Source organism: Vulpes vulpes, chromosome 16, assembly GCF_048418805.1.
Source record: "Vulpes vulpes isolate BD-2025 chromosome 16, VulVul3, whole genome shotgun sequence".
In the NCBI taxonomy this organism is placed as follows: domain Eukaryota; kingdom Metazoa; phylum Chordata; class Mammalia; order Carnivora; family Canidae; genus Vulpes; species Vulpes vulpes.
In genome coordinates this window covers 60,668,429-60,694,565 of record NC_132795.1, presented here as the reverse complement: position 1 = coordinate 60,694,565, position 26,137 = coordinate 60,668,429, and the positions used below count along the sequence as shown (strand labels likewise).

At 42.9% G+C, this 26,137-nt stretch overlaps 1 protein-coding gene and 2 long non-coding RNA genes across 4 annotated transcripts in view; 1 reads left to right on the top strand and 2 right to left on the bottom strand.

Moving 5' to 3' along the window:
• Nucleotides 1-423: 423 nt before the first annotated feature.
• LOC140595900 (uncharacterized) lies at nt 424-5,344 on the bottom strand. The gene is made up of 3 exons (XR_011997834.1): nt 5,216-5,344; nt 4,664-4,841; nt 424-1,590 (listed from the first exon to the last, which is right to left on the bottom strand). It is a non-coding gene; the product is annotated as an uncharacterized lncRNA (long non-coding RNA).
• Nucleotides 5,345-19,831: 14,487 nt separating this feature from the next.
• LOC112929050 (uncharacterized) lies at nt 19,832-22,718 on the bottom strand. Its single transcript, XR_011997833.1, has 4 exons — nt 22,463-22,718; nt 21,704-21,839; nt 21,063-21,331; nt 19,832-20,386 (listed from the first exon to the last, which is right to left on the bottom strand). It is a non-coding gene; the product is annotated as an uncharacterized lncRNA (long non-coding RNA).
• A 1,725-nt stretch (nt 22,719-24,443) lies between these two features.
• The window catches only part of RFX4 (regulatory factor X4), a 161,101-nt gene continuing 159,407 nt past the window's right edge, over nt 24,444-26,137 (top strand). For both annotated transcript variants that reach the window (XM_072742486.1, XM_026010932.2), the window contains exon 1: nt 24,444-24,922. In XM_072742486.1, the coding sequence (XP_072598587.1) occupies nt 24,880-24,922 (43 nt within the window). In that variant the 5' untranslated portion in view covers nt 24,444-24,879. The remainder of the gene's footprint in view (nt 24,923-26,137) is intronic.

Sequence of the window (26,137 nt, the reverse complement as noted above, 5' to 3'; positions counted from 1 at the left end):
GGAGGGATACCAAAAAAAAAAAAAAATGGAAAAAGATCTTTAAAAATACAATTCTGGGAGACCTTTTTGAACAAAATGAAAGCCTCAAACCACAGCTTGACAGATTTATCAGATCCCAGGAATATTTTTTTGTGTGTATATTTTCTTTTGGAGTTCGATTTGCCAACATACAGTGTAACACCCAGTGCTCATCCTGTCAAGTACCCTACTCAGTGCCCATCACCCAGTCACCCCAACACCCCACCCACCTCCCTTTCCACCACCCCTTGTTCGTTTCCCAAGTTAGGAGTCTCTCATATTCTGTCTCCCTCTCTGATATTTTCACTCATTTCCTCTCCTTTCCCCTTTATTCCCTTTCACTATTTTTTATATTCCCCGAATGTATGAAACCATATAATGTTTGTCCTTCTCTGATTGACTTACTTCACTCAGCATAATACCCTCCAGTTCCATCCACGTTGAAGCAAATGGTCGATATTTGTCGTTTCTAATGGCTGAGTAATATTCCATTGTATACATAAACCACATCTTCTTTATCCATTCCTCTTTCCATGGACACCAAGGCTCCTTCCACAGTTTGGCTATTGTGGACATTGCTGCTATAAACATCGGGGTGCAGGTGTCCCGGCGTTTCATTGCATCTGTATCTTTGGGGTAAATCCCCAGCAGTGCAATGCTGGGTCATAGGGTAGCTCTATTTTTAACTCTTTGAGGAACCTCCACACAGTTTCCCAGAGTGGCTGCACCAGTTCACATTCCCAGCAACAGTGCAAGAGGGTTCCCCTTTTTCCACATCCTCTCCAACATTTGTTGTTTCCTGTCTTGTTAATTTTTCCCATTCTCACTGGTGTGAGGTGGTATCTCATTGTGGTTTTGATTTCTCTTTCCCTGATGGCCAGTGATGTGGAGCATTTTCTCATGTGCTTGTTGGCCATGTCTATGTCTTCCTCTGGGAAATTTCTGTTCATGTCTTTTGCCCATTTCATGATTGGATTGTTTGCTTCTTTGCTGTTGAGTTTAATAGTTCTTTATAGATCTTGGATACTAGTCCTTTATCTGATAGGTCATTTGCAAATATCTTCTCCCATTTTGTAGGTTGTCTTTTAGTTTTGTTGACTGTTTCTTTGGCTGTGCAGAAGCTTTTTATCTTGATTAAGTCCCAATAGTTCATTTTTGCTTTTGTTTCCCTTGCTTTCATAAATGTATCTTGCAAGAAGTTGCTGTGGCCAAGTTCAAAAAGGGTGTTGCCTGTGTTCTCTTCTAGGATTTGATGGATTCTTGTCTCATGTTTAGATCTTTCATCCATTTTGAGTTTATCTTTGTGTATGGTATAAAAGAATGGTCTAGTTTCATTCTTCTGCATGTGGCTGTCCAATTTTCCTAGCACCATTTATTGGAGAGACTGTCCTTCTTCCAGTTATAGTCTTTCCTGCTTTGTCGAATACTAGTTGACAGTAGAGTTGAGGGCCCATTTCTGGATTCTCTATTCTGTTCCATAGGTCTATGTGTCTGTTTTTGTGCCAGTACCACACTGTCTTGATGATGACAGCTTTGTAGATCCCAGGAATATTTGATACAAAAGAATCGACACTGAAAGTAGAAGGTTTACTGAGTACCAAAGAGAAATAATATTTGGGGTTTCCATGTAAAAAAATCATGAGATTTTGGGGGATTATGATGGGAGAAATTATGGCTGGCCACATGTTTCTCTACTGCAACCCTGGAAAATAGTTGGGCCATGTCTACAAATTCCTCAGAAAAATTACCCAGCCAGTTCTTCTTTCAAAGATAAAAGCAAACAAATATTTTTGAACATACAGGGAATATAATGCCCAGAAGCTCTAATTAAATAAGCTGTAGGTAATTCTGGCCAACTACAAGATCAATAGAGAAACCACAGGAAAAAAAGACTAAGGGTTAAGATTGAATTTTTTTTTTTACTGTAAAGCTGCTCCTATCACAACTTTAGAAACTATGTAAATATTATAAACCATGATAACTTATAAATAATGTAACTAATAAATGCCTGGAGGAGCAGAAGGGGAGAGAAGATATGAAGGCATGAAGCTTTGTTTTTGTTTTTGTTTTTAATTTCACATTCTTTTTTTAAAGATTTATTTATTTATTTTAGAGAGAGCATGAGTGAGTGAGGGAAGGGCAGAGGGGGAGGGAAAGGAAGAGGGAAAGAATCCCAAGCAGACTCTGCAGTGAGCAGGGAGCCAAACCTGGGGTTCAGTCTCATGATCCCAAGACCATGACCTGAGCCAGAACCAAGAGTCGGATGCCCAACCAACTGAGCCACCCAGGTCCCCCAAGTACGAACTAGTTTAAATGTATTGGGGCACCTGGGTAGCTCAGTCAGTTGTGGCCAGACTGTTGTTTTGGCTCAGGTCATGATCTTCAGGGGCATGAGATCAAGCCCTCATTTGGCTCTGTGCTCAGCAGGAGTCTGCTTGAGATTCTCTCTCTCCCTCTTCCTCTGTCCCTCTCCCCACTCATGCATGGGCTCTCTCTCTCTCTCTCTCTCTCTCATAAATAAATAAATAAATAAATAAATAAATAAATAAATAAATAAATCTTTTTTAAAAATGTACTGATTAGCTGATCCTTTACAACCTGATTTAAAGGAAATCAAAACTAAGATATTACAACTAACAGATGTAAAAGGATATTTAAAGGTATAAAGTTATATAAAGATATGTAACAGTATACAGGATATTTAAACATAAATACTAGAAGAACTAACAACCACAGTATAATATGATTTGCTGAAAGTTACCATAGAGAGGAGAAATTTGACAGAGGAAGTGAGAAGAGGTGGAAACATAACTAACTTTTTTATTGCACATAGTCCAGAGTTGATAATTCCTATTTGAAGAAAAAGAAGATTAATTAAGTAAAATTAAACCACAAAAATAACTTTAAAAACACTAGCCATTGAAATAAATGAAAGCCAACTAAAAACCTTTCAAATCTTCAGGAAATGTGTGCGCAAAATGGAATATAGAAAACACAAATCACATAAGATTTTTACAAAAATAAACAACATAGGGGATCCCTGGGTGGCTCAGCAGTTTAGCGCACCTGCCTTCCACCCAGGGCATGATCCTGGAGTCCTGGGATCGAGTCCCGCATCAGACTCCCTGCATGGAACCTGCTTCTCCCTCTGCCCGTGTTTCTGCCTCTCTCTCTATCTCTCTATGTCTCTCATAAATAAGTAAATAAATAAATAAATAAATAAATAAATAAATAAAATCTTTAAAAACAATAATATATATTGTAACATAAAAGACTGTTAAAAACACCAAATGTATCTGTTGTTATCAGTAAATTCAGATGGATAAACTTATTAAAATAAAAATACTCAGGCTGGATCTCAAAGCAAACCTTGGCTATTTGTAGTTTTGAGCAGATACAAAATGTGATAACCAAGAAAGAATAGAGATATGGGGTAAAAATCTGGGCTATGTAAACAAAAAGAATATAAAAATGATGACTTAATAAAATTCAGGGCAAAAAAAAAACATGAAATGGGCATAAATAAAGGCAATGTATCATAAGGAGAAAAGTACAAGGAAGACTTTAAATTCATATATATTTATATACAAGCTACAGTACCATCCAAGTTCACAAAGCAACAACACAAAGAAATAAAAGCAGGGACTCCAGGGTGGCTCAGCAGTTAAGCACCCATCTCAGGCTCTGGGTGTGATCCTGGAGTCCCAGGATAGAGTCCTACATCTGGCTCCCTGCATAGAGCTTGTTTCTCTCTCTGCCTATGTCTCTGCCTTTCTCTCTGTGTGTCTCTCATAAATAAATTAAATAAAATCTTAAGAAAAAAAAAGAAAAGAAGAGGTAGAAATAGAGACTTTATCTCAGGCTATGACAGATAAAGTTCATAAAATAATAAATAAGCTGAGAGAAGACCCATAGAAAAGGCTTAAGATGTATTTTATGCATTGAGCTCACAGAACAGATAGTTGGTATCTTGTCAAGAACCACACACAATAGAACATTTTCCTGTCACACTATAGGAAAATTCAGAATCAGGGACCAAACTAGAAAACAAAGAAAATCAAGCAACCATTACAATTGTTGAATCAAAGAGGAAATCGAAACAAAAATTACAGAATGTTTAGAACATAACAGTAGAGAAAACACTTCATATTCAGACTTATAAGATGTGACTAAAACAGAGGGAAAGATTGAGAGCTAAAGATATGAGTATTTATAAATACTAAGAAATGAAGGGGTCTCTGGCTGGCTCAGTTGGAGCAGTGTGTGTGACTCTTGATCTCGGGGTTAAGAGTCTGGGCCCCATGTGGGACATAGAGATTACTTAAAAATATAAATACTAAAAAATGAAAATATAACTCAAGAAATTAGAAAATAATAGAATAAACATAAGGAGAGCAGAAAGAAAAACTAATGGAGACTGAAATGTAATAGAAAGGAAAAAATGACAACTAAAAAGTAAGTAGAGTTATTTAGGAGAAAAATAATCAAGATAAAAGGAGACAGCACAAAAAAAAAAAAACAATAAAGAAGGATGATGAAAATAACCTCAGACTTAGAGGAAACTAAAATAATTATATGTCTTTTTTGTTCAGTTGCAAAATAAAGATGATTTTCCAGGAAAAAAAAATGAATGTTTAACACTAACCTTAGAAAAGAAAGGAAAATCGGGATCCCTGGGTGGCGCAGCGGTTTGGCGCCTGCCTTTGGCCCGGGGCGCGATCCTGGAGACCCAGGATCGAATCCCACGTCGGGCTCCCGGTGCATGGAGCCTGCTTCTCCCTCTGCCTGTGTCTCTGCCTCTCTCTCTCTCTCTCACTGTGTGCCTATCATAAATAAATAAAAAAAATTAAAAAGAAAGAAAAGAAAGAAAAATCCAAATAGACCATTATTTAGAAAAAATTAAGTTTTAAAGATTTAGTCAGTGGTCATCCACAAAACAAACAAACACACCCAACCCAGGCTGACATGTTTTTCAGGTGGGAATGAACCAAAACTTTAAGGAACTCTAATGCTTTAAAATGTTTTCTGGAAAAATAAAAATATAGTTCTGAAAATTCATGCAATGAGATACTTTTTTTTTTCAAACAGCAATAATAGACAAAATAGACAAACAGAAAATTAAACAAAAACACATCCAGTTTTGAAAACACATATCTCCATGCACTGGGAGATGGGACAGTAACCCAAAGTAAAAAACCTGAGCTCCAGGAACCTGCCATGGCAGCTAGGAGTTGATATATCCTTTGTAGGGTCCCCAGGCCTAAGCACAACCATATGCAGCCAGGATCATCACCAGAAAACAGAGCTTGCCCCAGGGCTCCTCCGCCTGTGGAGAAAAGCCATTGTCAACTGTGCCCAGTGCCAGGCTTGCGTGAAGCTCGGGTCCCAGGGAGGTCATAACAGCAGCGTTTACGACCAGGAATTAAATCAAGCTGTCCACTGACAGCTTGGCAGCATATTTGTCAGTGCTTCAATATGTCCATAGGGCAGGAACCCTACTGCATTGCCAGGTAAGACCTGTGCAGGACCGAGAGGACTGGGTGGACTCATCGGGCTGGCTGGGGGGGAGTGTAAGTAAGGGGGGCAGGGAGGGGAGTGATGACAAAATAGATAGTTTCCAACACACAGAGACTAAAAGAGTTTATTATGCATTAAATGTGTCCTTTAGCAGGAAGAAAGGAGGAAAGCTGTGGGGTTCTGGACACAATGATGAACACAGAAATTAATAAATGAGCAGATAAATTTAATTAACTGTAGACTATAAAAACTGTTAACTTTTTATGGGTAGAAAAGTGAAACAAGGTATAGGAATCAGTATTAGATGGAGTTTATGTTCACTTGAGCAATATAAAAGCATGATAAGATTCTTGTTTTGTGATTAGGCTTTTTATAAGATTAATTATTTATGCTAAAACTTCAAGTGTAACCATTAGAAGACCAGAAATACAATCAACACAGAAAGAAATAGAATATGATAGAAAATTTTTATCAATCCAACAAAAATCAGGAAAGAAAATAAAGCAGAAAAATAAGATGGTAGGGGTGCCTGGGGTGGCTCAGTTGGTTAAACGTCTGCCTTTGACTCAAGTCAAAGGATTGAGCCCTGAGTCGGGCTGCCTGCTCAATGGAGTCTGCTCCCTCTCCTTCTGCTCCTCTCCCTGCTTCTACTCTCTCCCTCTCATTCACTCTCTCTCTCAAATAAATAAATAAATAAAGTCTTTAAAAAAAAAAAAAAAAGATGGTAAACAAAACACAAAAATAAATGTTAAATATAAATCAATCCAACTGTGCTATTTATCATGATACATATAAATAGAATGTATTAGTTTTCCAGGTCTGCTATTACAAATCACCACAAACTTGGTAGCCTAAAACAACCGAAATTTACTTTCAGTGCTCTGGAGGCTAAAAGTCCAAAATCAAGGTGTCAGCAGGGTCCTACTCACTCTGAAGGGTCTAGGGAGAATCCTTCCTTTGCAACTTCCACCTTTGGCTTCTGGCTACATAACTCTAATCCTGCCTCCTTCTCATGGCCTTCTTGTGTCTGCCCCTGTGTGTCTCTTATAAGAACATGTGTCATTGGGTTTAGGGTCCTGCTGGATAATCCAAGATGATATCATCTCAAAATCCTTAACTTACATCTGCAAAGACCCTTTGTCCAAATGTGGTCACATTCCCAGGCTCAGGAAGTGGATATGTCTTTTTAGGGGTCACCACTCAACCCACTACACAGGTTAATTTACCTGCTATGACAAGAGGAGAAACTATCAAATTGGAATTTTAAAATCCAGCTACACACCAATCACATATTATATACCTAAAGGTAAATCATTTATAATGATTAAAAATAAAGGAAAAGAAAAATATATACCAAAGAAACACTAATCAAAATATTGATATAGCAATATCAAAGCAGACTGCCCATAACTTGCATTTTCACTTTATTTTCAATGTCTTTGATGAACAATTCTAAATTTTATGAAGCAATTTTATCAATGTTTTATTTCATAGTTAACACTTTTTGTTTAAGATATTCTTGTCTCTCCCCAGTCAGAATAATATTTACCTATATTTTGTATCAAAACTTGTAACATTTTGGGGATCCCTGGGTGGCTCAGCAGTTTGGCATCTGCCTTCAGCCCAGGGCATGATCCTGGGGACCTGGGATCGAGTCCCACATCGGGCTCCCTGTGTGGAGCCTGCTTCTCCCTCTGCCTGTGTCTCTCCCTCTTTCTGTTGCTCATGAATAAATAAGTAAATAAATCTTTAAAAGAAAAACTTGTAACATTTTGTTCTTGACATGTAAGTTTGTGATCCATCTGGGTTAATTATCTATGGTGTGAGGTAGGGATAAATTCCATTTTTTCCCCAATATGAACAACACATTTTTTTCCAGATCCACCTTGTGGAATAATAATTATTTTCACCACTAATCTTCCATGACAGATAATTGAATCTGTTTCTGGTATTTCTGTTCTATCCAATGTTCAAATTGTTTATCCCTGCTCCTGTACCTTGTATCTTGATAACTATAGCTCCATAATGAGTCCTAATTGCTGATAGGACAATTCTCTCCTTCATACTTTGTTTCTCTAGAAGATATTGACTTCTTTGGGCTTATTATTCTTATATATAAATTAAGGGACAAGAAAGATCTAAATAAATCTATTATGTTCAGGAAGATCTATTACTAATAGGAAGATAATATCATAAAAATGCCAGTTCTCCCCAAAATGATCGATAGACTCAGTGAAATTCCAATCACAATCCCAGCAGGATGTTCATAGAACTTGATGAGCTGATTCTAAAATACATGTTCTCTTTGATCCAGCAATTCTATTTCTAGTACATATACTTGTACATGTAGGCAAAGTGAACATACAAAGAAATTCACTGTAGCATTGTTTATACTAGAAAAAAATATTAGAAACTACCGAATATCAACAGGATGGAACAGATTAAATAAATTATGAAACATCCATACAAAGAAATACCATAAAAGATGTTTTTAAAGACCAAGGCAGCTCCATATACATGTATATCATGAGCTCTCACATGCATTGTTAAGTGAAAAAGAAAACAGCAGAATAATTTAAATTATGCTTTTAAATTATTACTTATAGTTATTGTCATTAATATCAGTAATATATATTGAACATTTATTAGAGACACTTTTCTAAGTGACAGAGCATAGCTGAGATGGTTTTACCCTAATGGAGTGTTGAGAAGTGGCACAGCAACAGTCATCTACCACCGCCAGAGGGAAGGGCAGGGCAGTGGAGGCAGTACACACTTATATTTACCTTGGAGAATTCAGCCCTGTGTTCAGGAAGAGAGAGGCAAGCAGGAAGATGTCATGTAAATACTGTGAAATGTTCTATTCACCATTCTACTCAATAAGCACATGGTCAGAGGAGACGGACCCATGAAGGAGAGCAACACTGAAATAGTAATTAAAGGACATTGACCAAAGATCTCAAAGAAGAAGAACAGGGATGATAAAAGTCTAAAGTTTATAACATAAGAGATTATTCATTTCAGACTCATTTGTTTATAGGTGGCAAAAACCAAACTTAAACTGCCTTAAGCAGGAAGGCAAATTGGCTCATACATTTGAAAAATCTAAGAGATCATCCTTCAGGCATAGGTGGATCCAGTCATTGGGACTGTCGCATCATTTCCTGGTTCTGCTTCCATCTGTGCAGGACTCAGCCTTGGGCAGACTCTCCTCTTAGGCTGCCTCCAGCAGAACCTGCAATTTACTCTTCCTGTTTAAACTCTCATTTGCAAGAACTCTAACAAGAGCGCAGGCTGTGTGTGGGCCATATGCACCCCACATACACACACCTGGAATGGGAATGGAGTCAATTCCATATATGTCAGCCACAGAGACTGAAGTCAATGATATCAAAGAAAAATAGAGCTGTTTTTAATAGAATGAATGTGAATAAAGAGATGCTGAGGACACAAAACCTACAAATGTCTACAATCAGGGCTTAACCTAGTCTGGAAACCCAGTAGTGGCTATTTTGGGAGTGTGGGATTTAAGATGAAGATTTAGAAGATTTTACCAAATATGCAAATATTTACCACTCTTCTGAATAAAGATTCCTGGTGCCTTTTATTGCTTCTACCCTTATGTGACATTAGTGAAGGGTCTCCTAAACTGGGAGGGGGTGGAGGAAGAGGCATGAAAGCCTTGTCTTTTATTTTTGCCTTTACCTTGCATCTACCCCTGAGTATAGGAAAAATGTCTTATTCTTGTTATATTCCTAGAACTTAGGCCAAGGCCTGGTCTGTAGTGGGGAAGAGGAAAGTGTTTGGCATTCAATGATAAAATGATGAATAAAATATGATTTCTGGGACATCAGATCTGCTAAACTGTATTCTTGCAATGAGCTGTTTTGTCTTTCCATTCCTCTTACCATTCTTTTTGCTGGTCTCTCTGGCTCTTCTGCCCCTCAATTTTGTATCCTGCTTCCCTGTAACTACTTCAGGCTATTTATGTTTTGATGACTCATTTCGAGTCATTCTTCCAGAGAGGCGAACCCTCAGTTTTTAGCCAGGTACATGGATGTCAGTTTAAAGTCTATTTTCCAACCTCCTTTGTAGCTAAGTATGGTCATATAACTTAAACTTAGTTCTGGATGATGGCAGATGAGCACAGGTGTCCTATGACAAATCTGTATGGTTGGTAGCCTCCAAAGATGTCTTCCAACAATTCCTCCCCTCCTGAGTGTGCATGCCACTCTTCACATCAAGTTGTGGAGCGTGTCTTCCACCACCCCTTCCTTGGGCTGGGCCTGTAACTGCTTTGACCAACAGAATGCAATAGGAGAGACATTCAGGGACTTCCAAGTTCAGGCCTTAGGAAGATTAGAGCTGTAATTTCCTTCCTTTTGGGGCACTCATACTTGGAATGGTCCTTTTTAAATGCCTCTTCCATGCTGTGAGGGAGCTATGCAACTATAAGGGAAGATCCTCATGAAGGAGAACTGAGGCTTCAGGCAATGGCCCCATCTACACCCCTAGCTAACAGCCAGTGTCAACTTGCCAACCATGTAGTTGAGGTCATTTTGGACCTATCAGCTGTCCCTGAATGCTGGCCAACACCATTCTACAACAGTGCATTCTACTCACAGAATCATAATTTATAATAAATTACTGTTGTGTTAAGCGACTAAGTTTTGGGGCAGTTTGGTATGCTGTATTAGAAACACACATTCCATAAAATATAGTTATCATATGTTCTTTGCCTCTTCTTTTTCCCTTTCTCCTTCCTGTTGGCTGCAACAGATACATAATAAATAGAACCAAAGCAACCATCTTGGATTCCTAATCTTAGGAATGTAGGTCATGCAAGAGGAAAAACTACATACATACATACTACACACACACACACACACACACCACAGAAGAAATGAACTTGTATCTATCTAGAATAAACTGTGATTTTGAGTCTCTTATTCAAGTTGAACCTAATTCTAGCTGTATTGCCTCATTATTCAGGCACCACTCAATGGTAACTTTTGCACAGTCCCTCAATTTCTTCAGTTTTTTTGTTGTTCTTTTCACTTTAAAATTTACTTTTGTTTTATCAAAGAGACATGTATATACAGCTTTAAAATCTAAATAATTTAGGAGATCCAGTTTCTGATAAGATGAGGGATAGTTTAGTCTCCCTAATTCCTTCCTTCAAGCCCTACCTCATAAATGCTGCAAAAGTCAGAAAGTTGTAGGCAACTAACATAAATTTGTGAAAACTCTCTGGAGCACTGGGAGGTGTTTAGGTACTGGTGTGAAGGAAAAATAGAAGCCCAGAGCCAAACATGGCTGCACCTCATGGATGGAGACCAGGGGCAGTTAGGTTGCAGAGACTTTGAGATGCAGACCTTGCCCAGCCCAGTGCCACAGTGAAGCAGAAAACACAGTGGCCAGCCCTGTACTGTCAGGACTGCCAATGTAACATCATTGACATCTAACCCAATGGACTAGCCAAGTTGGGTTGTTAAGAACCAGTTAACAGAGTGTGCAAACTGACCAAAGAGCCCCCTCGCATTCCTTGCTTGCTCCACTTGGCCTTATGGTGATTCCTGCTTCATAGACAGTTCTTGAAGAAGAGCAGGTACAGGATGGAAGTCTGAAGGATACATCATATCCTGAGATGTGTTCTCACTCTCCCTGCAAACCCCATAGCAAAATAATCAGGACAGAGAGAAGCTAGGGATTATGCTCTGGCCCTTCTCATCAGCTCAGACATCTAATACCTCTAGGATAGAATTTCTCATCCTTGGCTCTATTGACATTTTGGGCAGATAAATTATTGTTGTGAGAAGATTTCCAGTACATTGTAGGGTTTAGGAGAGATCCCTGGCCACTACTCACTAGAAACCAGTAGCACTGCTCTAATACTGCATCCCCTCCCCTGCCGTACAGATTGTAGCAGCCCAAAATATCTCTGGAAGTTTCTAAATGTCTCCTGCTGGGGCAAAATCCCCCCTGGTTGAGAATCCTGTTCTGGAAGAATGGGTATAGTTCCCTGTATTGCAGTGTGACAGCCCTGAATACAAACTCATAGGAAAAATAATAACTAGTTTATTGGGGAGGGCCGCTGAGATATGAAAAAACAACACATGGGAAAAGTGTAAATGAAGTGAATTTAGCAGACCAAACAAAACAAGAAGGAAAAAAAGAAATGCTATTGTAAAGGCAAAGGCATAAAGGAGTTCTGAGAAGAATTCTTGAAAATGAAAAAAGATGGAAACAAAGGATTCAATAGCTTGAATAGCATGATAAATATAGAATAGATCAAAGAAGTGGAGGACTTGTACCAGGAAGTATCAAGTTGGGTTATACAAATGAAATATAAAAAGGAAAAGAGACATGGATAATGTAAACAGAATCAACATTCAAATAATAGAATTCTCAGAAGAAGAGGAAAAATATAGAATGGAATGTTTAAATAAATAAATAAATAATGACAGGTTTTTCTCAGATTAGAGAAAGTTTTAAAACCTCAGAGTACAAATACAAGTACTTAAAGAAATAGGAGACATGGGGGAAAATATATCTAAGTACATTTTTGTATCACTTTTTTTTTTTGTATCACTTAAGTACATCAAAGACATAGAAAAGCTTAAACTCATCTAGAGGCAAACCAAACTGCCTATAAAAGAGCAAGAACCAGACCAACATTGTTTCTCAACAGCAACATCTATAAGGAGACGAAATGGCAATAAAAGAATTTGGGACCTAAAATTCCATATCCAGCTAAACTTTCATTTAAATGTGATGTCAATGTAATTACTGTTTACCATACAAAGATCCTCTTTTAAAGCCTTCTTAGAAGAAATGCTCTAAGGACACCCATGTGGCTCAGTGATTGTCTGTCTTCAGCTCAGGTCATGATCCCGGGGTCCTGGGATCGAGTCCTGCATCGGCTCCCTGCCCAGAACCTGCTTCTCCCTTGGCCTATGTCTCTGCCTCTCTCTGTGTGTCTCTCATAAATAAATAAATAAAATCTTTAAAAAAAAAAAAAAAAGAGAAGTGCTCTAGCAAGAAAAAACATTGGGGGAGGGGGAGAGAGGGAGACTAAAAATGGAGGTTTAAATAACTCAGTAAGTGTCACTGTTCTAAATCTCAGCAACCATTACAACAAAATAGCAAAATTTTTATATACACAGTAATCAGTAACTAAAATTGATCAGATAGATTGGGGTATATGGGTGGCACAGTTAGTTAAGTGTCCAACTCTAGGTTTCAGCTCAGGTCAAGATCTCAGGGTCTTGAGATCAAGCCCCATGTTGGGCTCCAGGCTCACCACAGAGTCTACTTAAGACTTTCTCCCTTTCTCTCTGCCTCTCCCCTCCCCCCACCCTGGGCGCACACGCTCTCTCTCTCTCTCTCTCTCTCTCTCTCGCTCTCTCTCTCGTAAGTAAATTGGGATGCCTGGGTGGCTCAGTTGTTGAGCATCTGCCTTTGACTCAGGGCATGATCCTGGGATCCAGGATCCAGTCCCACATCAGGCTCCTTGAAGGGAGCCTGCTTCTCCCTCTGCCTGTGTCTCTGCCTCAACCTGTGTCTCTCATGAATAAATAAATAAAATCTTTAAAAATAAATAAATAAAAATTTAAAAACTTTTCAAAAAATAAATAAAATTGATTGGATAGATTGAAATATCTTTGTCTTGAAATTGTACATCCGATTTTACTCTCCTGGTGGCTGCTCATAACTACTAAACCCAATTTGGTTTAATTTTCCCCTTTGTAATGGCAAGTAACAGGGAAGAAGAAAAAAGAAACAGAAAGAGAGTATGATAAATAGAATACATGAAAAAATACTGATGGGTTTTTTTTTTTTTTTAAGAATTTAAATAAAAGGGACACCTCTGTGGCTCAGTGGTTGAGTGTCTGCCTTGGGATCAGGGCAGGGCCCTAGGGTCCCGGGATCTAGTCCCACATCGGGCTTCCTGCACAAAGCCTGCTTCTCCCTTTGCCTGTGTCTCTGCCTCTCTCTGTGCGTCTCTCATGAATAAATAAATAAAATCTTAAAAAAAAAAAAGAATTTAAATAAAAGAGGAATTGCAATAAATAGAAATAGATCAAACTCAGCATAAAAATATAAAGACTCAGAGAGGACTAATGTGTAATATTATCTACAGGAGAAAGCCTTAAATCAAAAGTTTATAAAAAGATTAAAAACATAGGGATGGAGAAAGGCAAATCAGGAGACAGATGAAATTTTTAAAAATGTAGGAATGTTATCAGAACAGATATGAAAAAATGGATGCTATATTTGTATAAAACAACATGGTTCAATAGATAAAGTGATCATATATTCACTTAAAGAGTCTCATTAAAATGGTCTTTTAATGACCATTGAAAGAAAGAATTAAGTCAGCAAGTACAGCTGGTAGAATGAGATACATAGGCACATTTGTCATACTCATGAACAGTAAATAAGATCTGAGCACTTTACCATATGTACATTATTCCCTGTTTCAGTACAGGTCTTCCAAGAAACAGGAGCCAAAACAAGATTGGACACGATAGAAATTTATTGGGGGAAAATGTCCATAAAGAATAAAGGGGATACAGGACGCCTGGGTGGCTCAGCGGTTGAGCATCTGCCTTCAGCTCACGGGATCCAGGATCAAGTCCGGCATTGGGCCCCCTGCGAGAGGCCTGCTTCTCCCTCTGCCTATGTCTCTGCCTCTTTCTGATGTGTCTCTCATAAATAAGTAAATAAAAATCTTTTTAAAAAAAAGAGTAAAGAGGATAGAATAGAAAAAGATGGGGAGAATCTTCACTGCAGTGCATGTTTGATACCTGTGAAAGGGGAAGAGGATGGTAAATTGGGTAGAAAACTCTCAGGCGTTAACATGATTCTAAGAATGTTTCCATTAGGCAAAGAGGGAGACCTTGAGCCAGAGTCTGCATCCTGGAAGAATGAACCAGCCCTATCCCCCTGTCTGCGCCCAGCCATTGAAGTGCGGCCCCAGTAGACAAGAATGTGATGGATTCAGAGTGGTAGCAGCAAAGGATGCCAGTCAACTATACTCTCTGAGGCAGGTTCCCTTGAAGGAGATCTGAGTGGCACATGCCTAAGTAAAATTATGAGAAAATAATCAGTGGCGTTTCTCTATACCAGCAATAGCTACATATAAAATATGACAGGACATCACGCACAATAGCAACCCAACCATAAAGCCTCCTGGAATGAATCAAACCAAAGCCAAGACTTTTAACAAGAAACTCAATTAAAGGGCACATAATTTTTTCAGTAAATGGAGAGATTATGCTATGTTCATATGGGGAATGAATAATATGTAAACATGCTGTTCAACTCAAAACAGCTTTAATTCAAGTCTGGTTAAAATATCTCAGGAAGCTTTAGTAAATCTAACAAATTTATTTTATTTATTATGTTTAAAATTTTTATTCATTTATTTGACAGAGAGGAAGAAGAGAGAGAGCACGAACAGGGGGAGCAGCAGAGGGCAAGGGAGAAGCAGGCTTCTTGCTGAGCAAGGAGCCTGACACGTGGGGCTCCACCCCAGGAACCAAGGATCATGACCTGATCCAAAGGCAGATGCTCAACTGACTGAGCCACTCAAGGTGCCCACTGACAAATTTATTTTAAGATACATATGAAAAAATTAGTTCCATTCGTAGCTAAATCAATTTTGAAAAAGAATGGAAGGGAGAGCTTGTTTACCAGATATAAAGAAATGTTACAGAGCCATAGTGATAAAAATGGAGTGGCACCAGCTCAAGAACAGGCAAACAGATGAAAATATGAGAAAGTACATGTACAGGAAACTATAATATGACTGTGGGGGAGCCACCAACCAGTGGGGAAAGTGTGGATTATTTAACAGGTAGTTGCTATGGACTGAATTGTGTTCTGCCCCCCACCTGAACTTATATATTGTAGCTCTAACCCCCAGTGTGACTGTATTTGGAGATAGGACCTTTAAGGAGGCACTAAGGTGAAATGAGGTCATAAATGTGGAGGCCTAATCCTATAGGATTAGTGGTCTTGTAAGAAGAGGAAGAGAGGAAGATCTCTTCATCTGTGTAGGCACAGACACAAAGGAAAGGCCACATGAGGACACAGAGAGAAGGTGACCATCTGCAAGCCAGAAAGACAATCCTCCCAGGAAACCAAACCAACTAGAACCTTGGTCTTGGACCATTAGGCTCCAGAACTGTGAGAAAATTGATTTCTGTTCTTTAAACCACCCAATCTGCAGTATTTTGTTATGGCAGCCTGAGCTGACTAGGACAACAGTTTTGGTGGGGAGAAAAAAAAAGGGTTAACTATATTGAAAACAATTATTTACAAAAATGAACTATAGATGGCTTAAACATCTCTGATGGAATGGTCAAAAGATTAAGCTAATGAAAGAAAAACAGAAACATGTTTTTTATAATGTCAGGAACAAAGGAAGATTAAATAAGACCCTTAAAGCACAAACCATAGAGTAGAAGAAAATGCAAAGTGACATCTCATCACTTTTGCCAATTCTATTCATCAGAAACAAATCACTAGATTTAGCTTAAACTCTAGAGAGAGTGACACGAGTGTGTGGATACCAGAGGTGTAGTCACTGGGAACCATTTTAAAGGCTGCTTAACACAGAAGTAAGCAATTCATTACACACAGAATCCAAAAATCAAATAAATCAAGAAAAAGCTTGAACCCCACTAATATAAATTAAAATAGCATTATTCACCATTTTTACTCCACATTTGGCTAAAAAAATTATAAAGTAATGGCATTCAATGCATGTAAGGGCATATAGAAACTGGTTCTTTCATATACTGGTGGTGGAAGTGTCAACTGTTAAAGTTTTGGGGAAAGCAATCCTTCAAAGTCATTTAAATATTAAATGACCTTGCATTGCCCTTCACAACAATCTATTTGATAGAAATAAAAGCACCAGTATTTAAGAAGATATGTGCTGGGATGCTCTATTGTAACATGATCAATGATGGCAAAAAAAAAAAAAAAAAAAAAAAATGCCAACAACCTGGAAATAACCCAAATGACAAAAGAGAGATTGGAGAAATTATGGTACAACCAAACAAATATTCTTATCCAATTGTTAATTTATGTTTGAGCCTAGAGAAAGGTATGGAATCACATATACTAAATTTTAATATGTTATCACAAAAGGATTTAGGAAGAAAGGGAGATGATTGATATTTAATATACCTTTCCTGTAATTTGAGTTATATAGCATGCATGTGTTGCCTTATTTAACAAAGGTAATAATAATTTAAAAAATAATAATTGTCTTACCAGTCACACTGATTTACACTTCCAGATTAAATAAAATAACATCGAAATTTCTCTTGGAATTGCATTAAGCGTGCAAATTATTTTCTTCCAATCACTCATGCGTTTTAAAAACAGACATTCACTCATTCATTCAATGCATAGTTCCTGAGAATGATCCGTCTACTATACACAAGAGCACTGGCTCCCAAGAATAAAGCATTTCACTGGTAAATGAGTTGTTCTCGTGAACAAGAAGGGAGAGGGGTTTTTGCAGGGCTGGGGACATGGGGTCTTCTTTCTATCTGTCAAACCCAACCAAGCAAACAAGTTTTGAAGATTCTGTCTGGGGGATCCCTGGGTGGCTCAGCAGTTTAGCGCCTGCCTTCGGCCTAGGGAGTGATCCTGGAGTCCTGGGATCGAGTCCCATGTCAAGTCCCATGTCAAGTCCCATGTCAAGTCCCATGTCAAGTCCCATGTCGAGTCCCATGTCGGGCTCCCTGCGTGGAGCCTGCTTCTTCCTCTGCCTGCGTCTGTGCCTCTCTCTCTCTCTCTGTGTGTGTCTCTCATGAATGAATGAATAAACAAAATCTTTAAAAAAAAAAAAAGAAGAAGAAGAAAAAGATTCTGTCTGAGGAACAGGTGGAGGGCCAAGCTTTTGCCATCTTCAGTGAATATCATTTCTCACAAATGAACTGTTGATGGAATCAAACGGGAGAGTGTTGAAGGCCATGTGCTGCTGCAAGGCAAGGGCCTGGAGTGAAGGCGTTCAGGGACAAGATGTATGTTTGTTTAGTTGAGCAGAGACCACCTTCCCACTACACAGCATGAGGCAATGCAAGGCTGAGCCTCTACTGAGTGCTATGACAGACACAACGGGCTGCCTATTCAGGCCTCCCCTTCTTCCTTGGTAACTGAACACAGATTTGGTTCATGTACCTGATGTCTGTGTGTTGTAGAGGAAGATGGTCCCTTTTTCAGCACTGGGGAAGAATTTTGGTTCATCTTAGCTTCCCGTGATATTTATTTGCCCTTTGTTACTGGTTAAGGGATGGACAGGTAAATCAGTTATCTGGTGGGACAGGAGGAAAAATCCGAGGCTTCTGAGAAAGTTTCATACTCTTAAGAAAGGACAGGGGAAGGGACATATTTTCTTTTCTTCTTGCAGTCTCTGAGAAGTGTTTGAGGAAAGCTGTGGTCCTCTAGCAATTACAGTCATCTTGTGATCATGAAAAATGAATGAACTTGTGATCCTGTCCTTAAAGAAGGAAGAAGACAAGAAAAGCAGGAAGTTGGGCATAAGTGGGAAGAACCTAGAGTCTGATGACACCTGAACCTCTCATCTTCTTAATAACCCAAAGAGACTCTATGTGAAACCCTGTGTGATAGAATAGTAAGTACCCATCACTACCAATGTGCTATTTTTTTGCCATAAATTTGAATCTGAATCTGATCAAATTTCTAGACCCAACTAATAATTTACAGGAATTATCAGAAGAGCATGTTAAATGACACAGCAGGGATGCCATGAACACACTGCAGAGTATTGGGCACACAACAGGAAAGACAACTTGGCTTCTGTCAAATAACTGAGAATGAATAAAATAGGGAGGGAAAATCTCTAGATTCAAAGAGACTTAAGAGACATAGCAACCAGGGATCCCTGGGTGGTGCAGCGGTTTGGTGCCTGCCTTTGGCCCAGGGTGCGATCCTGGAGACCCGGGATCGAGTCCCACGTTGGGCTCCCGGTGCATGGAGCCTGCTTCTCCCTCTGCCTGTGTCTCTGCCTCTCTCTCTCACCGTGTGCCTATCATAAATAAATAAAATTTAAAAAAAAATATTTAAAAAAAAAAGAGACATAGCAACCAAATGCATTGTGTGGATCTGGTTTGGATCTTGATTCAAGCAAACCAATTTTTAAAAAAATTACCAGGCAATTAGGCAAACTTGAATAGTGAGGCTTGGTTATGGAATTATTATTAATATTTTAGGCATGATAATGGTAATGTGATAGTGATTTTGTAAAAATCTTTTATTTTAGAGGTACATAGAATAATTATGGATGGAAGTATATGATGTCTAGAATTTGCATCAAAATGAACCTGTTCTTGGAGTGGGATTGGGAGAGTAATAGGTTGAAATTATGGACAAAACAACAGTAGCCACTGTTGTGATAATAATTGAAGTTACCTTATAGTTCCATGGAGGCTCACCATACTACCCCTTCTTATCTTACATTTGCTTGAAATTTTGTAATAATAATAATAATAATTTTAAGTACATATTGCTAAGCCCACTAGACCTTCTGAATCAGAATTTCTGTATCTTCTAAATGCACACAGGACTCACCAGTGTATTATTAACAAGTTCTCCTGCTGATTCTGCTGCACAACAATATTTGAGAAACAGTGTCCAATGACTTAGAAGGCAAGAAACCAAACTGCAATCCTTTTAAAACTCTGCATCTATCTATTTGCATTTTCTGACTGTAAAGGACAGTTGTGGGCAGAAATCAATTTAAACATCAGGTGCTTCCTGAGTGAGCTGGGGGAGTCCCTTCCTCCCATAGCAGCCCCAGGCACCCCTCTAGTAGAGTATTAACTCCCCTCTTGTAGAGTTCTTGACTTTCTCCTTCACTAAACTAAGACAAGATAAACAGAGTCATATCGGACTATTTATCCCCACACCTCGCAGAGGTGTATAGAAGGTGCTCAGGCAATGCTTATTGAAATAATTAACTATGGGCACCTGAGTAGCTCAGTGGTTGAGTGTCTGCCTTTGGCTCAGGTCATGACCCCAGGGTCCTGGGATCGAGTCCCACATCAGGCTCCCTGCATGGATCCTGCTTCTCCCTCTGCCTATGTCTCTGCCTCTGTGTGTGTGTGTCTCTCATGAATAAATAGGTAAAATCTTTTAAAAGAAAAAAAGAAAGAAAAGAAAGAATTACTTAACTAATCACCAAATAAACCATTAACAAACATAAGGTTGGGGCTCATGTCTTAACTATAATGTAAGATCCATGAAGGCAGGATTATTCTTTATCTCAGTTTCTTTGTTTATTGTCAGTTGTCCGAATAGAATGTAACTCCAGGAGAGAGAAGGGAGAGGAGGACAATTGTCTATCCTGTTCACCGCTGAACCTCTGCCGAGAGCAAAGCCTGGAATATGACTGGTTGTTCAGTATTGGGAGAAAGAAAAAGAGACAGAAACAGAAGAAAGAGAGACAGAAACAGAAGAAAGAAAGACGGAGGTAAGGAAAAAGGGAAGGGTGGAAGGAAGGAAAATGGAAAGAAAGAAGGAAAGACTTATATTCCTTATATTTCATTTTATAGAATCAGTTGAACAGGGCTCTGATTTTCAGTTAGAATAACTAAGAACCTTCCCATACTATGCAAAGTGTAAATCTCATGTCCAGTGACTTCACTGCATAAAGGAATCCACCATCCTGTGCTCTTGTGGGTCTGTATCACCTGCTTCCAGTCAGGCCTGTGGACGGGTTATTCATGATGGCCAATAAATGCTATCCAGAGACAGAGGTGACAGTCATGAGCAAGGACAAGGTCCCATTCCTGCAGAGGCTTGCATTCTAGTGGAGAGGCATGCAATGAACAAGGAAACAAACAAATAATTTTAGATGGTGGTAAGCTGTGTAGAAAAAAATAAGACATCAACAAGCCAACAATTACAATCAAGTATGAGGATTAGGAAGTACAGGGCACCACGGAGATTGCAGGGGTGGAGGCGGAGCATGTCAGATGATCTGCCCCTTGTGTTCGGCTCACGGATCCATTCTGAGGGCCTTAGCAGCCTCCTAGGTCTATACAAGCAAGGCCAATCCTACAGTTTTGTGGCACTGCCTGCTAGTGGCTACTAGGAAGCTTTATGAGCACTTCAGGTCACCTCTCCCTTGCTGCCAAATCCCTAATCCTGTGGTTACCCCCACCCCCACCCCTGCTGTTGGCTGATCTCTGTGAATGGTATAAATAGGCCAAGTCAGAAAACTGGACATCACCCTTCTGTGGCCCTCACTGGCCACATCCAGTCACCACCAAGGCTAGTGGATGAGTCACCTCTCCCTGCCCACACTGCCAAGTCTCTATTTCAGGCCATCGTGATCTCTTTGCCCATGAACACCTCTAGTAACAACCCCTGATCCTATAGGCACCCTATGACCACACTGGCATCTCCAAAACACAAATCGAGGGCTCTATGCTCAGAACCCTTTCAGGATAGATTTATGACCCTCCTGATCTGATCCTCACCTATCTCCTGAAGAAATTGCCCATTACTCCTTGCTCCCATGGCATGGGTAGCCATGCCAGGCTCCAGTCTTCAAACATACGCACAGGCCTCCTCCTTGTCCTTACTGCTGTCTTCAACACCCCTCCACCTCCTTGCCTGCTGAGTTCAGCTCCAGGCTTAGCCATCACCTCCTTGAGGAGGCCTCGAGGGCACCAGCCTTCAAGGGATCCCATCACACCCACACTTTCCCCACTGCAGGTCTTGCTATATATGCTTTAGATTTTGAGCTCTGGAAAATAAAAACGGCATTGTTCATGACTGTGTCCAAGGGTGAGAGAGCCATGCCCAAGCTTAATTGGCCTCCTCTGAAAAGTGGGGACAAACAATAATATTTATATGTTAGTTTTATTGTGTGGATTAAATGAGATCATGCATGGAAATGCCTAGCACAGTGGAAGCACAGTCCATACATAGAGAGTAAATGGTAGCTATTACTATTACGATGTTATTGAACGTGAACAAACATTTTATTGAGCTTTGAAATACATTCAGAAAAATGCATAAAATCATGAGTGTACACAGCTCAGTGAATTTCCACTAGTGAACACACCATGTTAGTAGCCCATAGGATAGCTTTGTTTTTAAACTCAAGGGTACGCACCTGGGTGGCTCAGTGGTTGAGCATCTGCATCTCCCTCAGGGCATGATCCTGGGGTCCTGGGATTGAGTCCCACATCGGGCTCCCTGCGGGGAGCCTGCTTCTCCCTCTGCCTGTGTCTCTGCCTCTCTGTGTGTGTCTCTCATGAATAAATAAACAAAGTCTTTTTAAAAATTAAAATAAAAATAAACGCAAGTGTGACCACTTCAGAGAGGCCCTCCCTGGTCCCACCTGCTACATAGCACTCATCTTTGGACAAGCTATACAATCTAATTATGTATTTTACCTATTAGCTATTCCCCTTCATTCCAATATAAGTTCCAGGAAGGCAGGATATTTTTTTTAAGTCTACTTTCTTCAGTGCTGTATCCACAGCTCCTAGATCAACTAGTGGTGGGCACATAGTAGGTGTGCAATAAAAATTGCCAAGGAATGAATGACTATCTGCTTATTTGCATTTCTTTGAGCTCCCCATTTCTGCAGCACTGTCAGGGGGAAGAGCTGGTGCCATTCCAGGTTAGATGACACAGGGCAGGAACCCGCACGCAGTAGCCCTGCAGGGCCCACTTGCAAGCAAGTTCTTTCTCCTCACTTTTCTTGCCAGTCCCGCTCACCCCACCTCACCCCACATCCATTTTTCGGGTATAATTAAAATACGAATAATAACAACAGACCACCTTGGCCCCCAGCATCCCTCAAAAATTGCCCAGGTGTCCACCAACACCTGCATGCACCTGCTCAAGCTCCTGCCCAATCTTCTACCTCCGGATTGGGCCCTGCAGGCGGCTGAAGGAGGCTTTTAGCATTCGCCGCATTTGGCTCAGGGAGAAATCGAGGATGCGGGCCGTGGCTCCAAGCCGCTCAGGTCTTCTGACTCCGAATCCCGCCGTCCTCACCGCCGCGACACCGCCGCCTTCGCCTTCGGTCGCCACAGGTTTTCATCGACCGCTTGCCCGGTCGCCAACCGTCGCAGCTGGAAAGAATGCCTGCCTCTGTTCGGGGCCCTGGAACAAAGTTCCTGCAGAAACAAACGCGCGATGAACGCGGCAGCGGACGGAGTGCTCAGCCAGCCCCTCGGAGGAGGCGACCCTCCGCTGAGCCCGGGGTGGTGGCGGAGAGCAGACGCTCGGCTGCTTCCACATCCACTGCCCCCACTGCCTCTTTCACTCTCCCCCACCCCCGACCCCGAAAGCGGACATCTTTGCCCCATTTTACAGAGAAGGAACCCGAGGCCAGGAAAGATTAAGGAATCCACCGAGTCGTAATTCGAACCCAGGCCTCGGAAATAGGCCAGCCTCAGGCTCTGCGCAGCCCCACTCGGCGCCGCCGCCTCCTCCCTCCTCCCGCACCCGGACCTTAACTCGGCACGTGCTGGCCCCTGCGGGCCCCCAACCCGGTCCCACTGAGCCCTTCTTGGAGCGCAGAACGGGGGCTCCGCGAGGGACCGCGGGAAGGCGCGCGGGCTCGGGTCCCGGGTTAGAGACCCCCCTCGCCGGGCGTTAGGGACCCCGCCCGCCTACCCCGCCCCTTCCGCGGCCGGGCCGGGGCTGCCTCTGTCCATGGTCAAAGCACCCGGGGTAATCCGCCTTTCTCTTCCGCCTGCCGAGCCCCATTCATATTCTAATCACAGCGCTGCCGGCCCGCGAACGGCCACTTTATCGGGGCCCGCAGAGACGCAGCCTGCCCCCCCACTTCCACTTCCAGACCCCCAGCGCCTCGCCCCCCTCTTTCTGCACTTTAAACTCAGGAGGGGAGGGGGTCCCTGGGAAAACCGCGTCCCCACTTGGACGCCGGGCTTCTCACAAACTTCGCGGCTGGCCGGGGGGGGGGGGGGGGGGGGGGGGCGGAGAGGGCGGGCGGGAGGAGGGAGGGCGGGAGGAGGGAGGGAGGGAGGGAGGGAGGTCTGGGACACAGACAGACTGACAGAGTTACGGGAAGAGGCGGGGAGGGGGTGTCAGAGAGACCAAGGGGGATAGAGACAGAGGGGCAGAGTCCTAGGGAGAGACAAAGAGACGTGGGGGCAGGGGCTGGACAGAAAGACAGCTAAAACAGGAGAAATAGAGGGGCGCAGGGGACGAGGAGGACAGTGAGGGACAGAGACAGGGAGACAGGCGGAGAGGAAGAGCCAGGCAGGGGAAGGGGAGGGGTTCGGCGGGTGGAGGAGATGGATAAACCCAGGGGAAGAGAGAAAGTTCTGGAGGAGACCAGGCAGCCCCTTTCGCCCTCCCCGCCGGCGGCCTCCTCACCGCCCAGGTTGGGGGCTGGGGTCTTAGGGCCGCAGCTCTCCTCCCCACCTTTCGCTCTCAGCTCCCTCCACGCCTCCACTCGTCCACGCGTGTCCGCGGATCCGCGTGGAAAGGGAGTCGAGGCAGACCGCATTCCCAGGGCCCCCACTCAAAATCTCACCCCGGGAGCAAACCGGGAGGGGGGCACAAGAGAAGAGAGGAAGCAGTGGGGCCCACTCGTGGCTGCGAAGGCGACTCCCCAGGCTCCCCGGAGTCCCCTGCCGCCCCCCACCGCCCCGCCTGGCCCGATGGCGGGGGGGAGGGCTGGGGAGGGAGGAGGGGGCCACATCTAAGCCAATTTTGATTTCGCCTATAATGAGTGCCGGGCGAAGGCTGGAGAAGGCCTCTGGAACTTTAAATAAGAAAAACGTTGCTAATGCTATAATAGAAGGGGGAAGTCGGAGGGCTGGGATTGCGTCGCTCTGAGCCCCCCTTTTCGGAGGCGGCTTTTCTTATTCAAAACAGGCCCACAATGGGCTTCACAGTGCGCCTCGCCACGGCCCCATCTGACGAGCGGCCATTCATCAGGCCGGCTGGCCTATCAATGACATTGCTCCCATCGGGGCTCCTATAAAATGATGCTTTTTCCCATGAAACATCCGCAAACATTTTGACGGGTTTGGCTTTGCCCGGCTGGATTACTGAGTGTCCCCTCGCTCGCTCGCTCTTTCTCTCTCCCCCTTCTCTGCGTGCTCTCTCTCTCTCTCTCCTCTTTCTCCTTTCTCTTTTCTTTCTCCTTTCTCTTTCTTTTCCTTTCCTCCTCTATCCTTTTGCCCTTGCATTCTCTACGTCTTTTTTTCTCTCCGATTCCCTTCCTCCCCGGGCATCTCTAGCACAGGGGATCCCCAAACATCAGGACTTTTGGGGGGCGCCCGTGCTGTCCATGGGAAGAGCATGCATTGTGGGTTACTGGAGGAACCCGACATGGATTCCACAGGTCAGTCCTACTGGTGGGGGTTGGGGGGAGACATCGGGAGGGAAAGAAAAGGGAGACGGGGAACTTCAGAAAGAGTTGCAAAAAGTTCAGAAGGGTCAACTTGACAGTGGGACCCTAGGAAATAACGGAGAGCGTGCACAAGTTTTCAATCCGTCGCAAGGTGCGATGTAAGTGGATGCGTGGAAGTGTGTGTGTGTAAGCGTGTGATTGTGTGTGTGTAAGTGTGTGTGTGTGTGTGTGTGCGCGCGCGCGCGCTGATGAGCGCGCTTTTGCTTGCCCTGAACACAAAGTTACGTAAAGATTCTCTGGCTCGCCGCGAGCTCGAGGTGCCGCTTGCAGAAACTTTGCGAGCCGACCGCCCCCTCCCGGGCCCGGCTCCTCCCCCGGGTTCGGGGGCCCCGGAATAGCGGTGCGCTCTGAGGCTGCGGGCTAGGGCCAGGAAGCCGAGCGGAACTCCCCAGAGGCGGGGGAGGGCGAAGGCTCCGCACAGCGCCTGGGAGGTGGGGACCGAGGCTCCGACTGGTGGAGACGCGCAGCTGGAGGGAGTGGCGGCGGCGAACACGGTGGTCCGAGGGAATCCGCGCCGGGTCGGAGGTGGGACCCCCGGGCCGTCCGAGGCGGGGTGTAACCTCCTCGCCCGGAAGGGGCATCCGACGACGCGCTCCGCTGCGGGGCTCTAACTCTGCAGGAGCGAGGGCTGGACGCAGTGCGGCCGGCGAGGCCTGGCGTCAGCATCTGCAAAAGGGCTCCGCACTTGAGGGGCTGCGGGAGCCAGGTTTTGGGGCCGCGGCGGCCCGTAAGGACCAAGGAAGGAAGCCAAGGAATCTCTTACAACGAAAAAGCCCGGCGTCTTGGTTGCCCAATAGAGCTTTCTCCACCTCCCACTTCTAACACCTTGGAGGAGCCGCCAAGGAGAAAGTTCCTTGGAAGTTCTCTCCCACCCGTCCCCAGCCGCAGTCCCCGACCAGTCCACTGCCAGCGCCACTCGGATGCGGCCTTGGCGAGTCATGGGGAGGTCGGATTGGGAAGAGGCAGAAGCAGGGCGGTGAGCGCAGCATGGGCCCAGGCGGCAGCCAGACGAGATGCTGGGGCTGGTGTCTAGGAGCGTCGCCGCTGGGCTTTGCGGAGCCGAGCAACAAGTGCCTTCCAGCCTCTGCCGTCCCTGAACACACTCGCGTCCCTTCCTCGAGGAAATAAACAAGCACCCCCAAAATG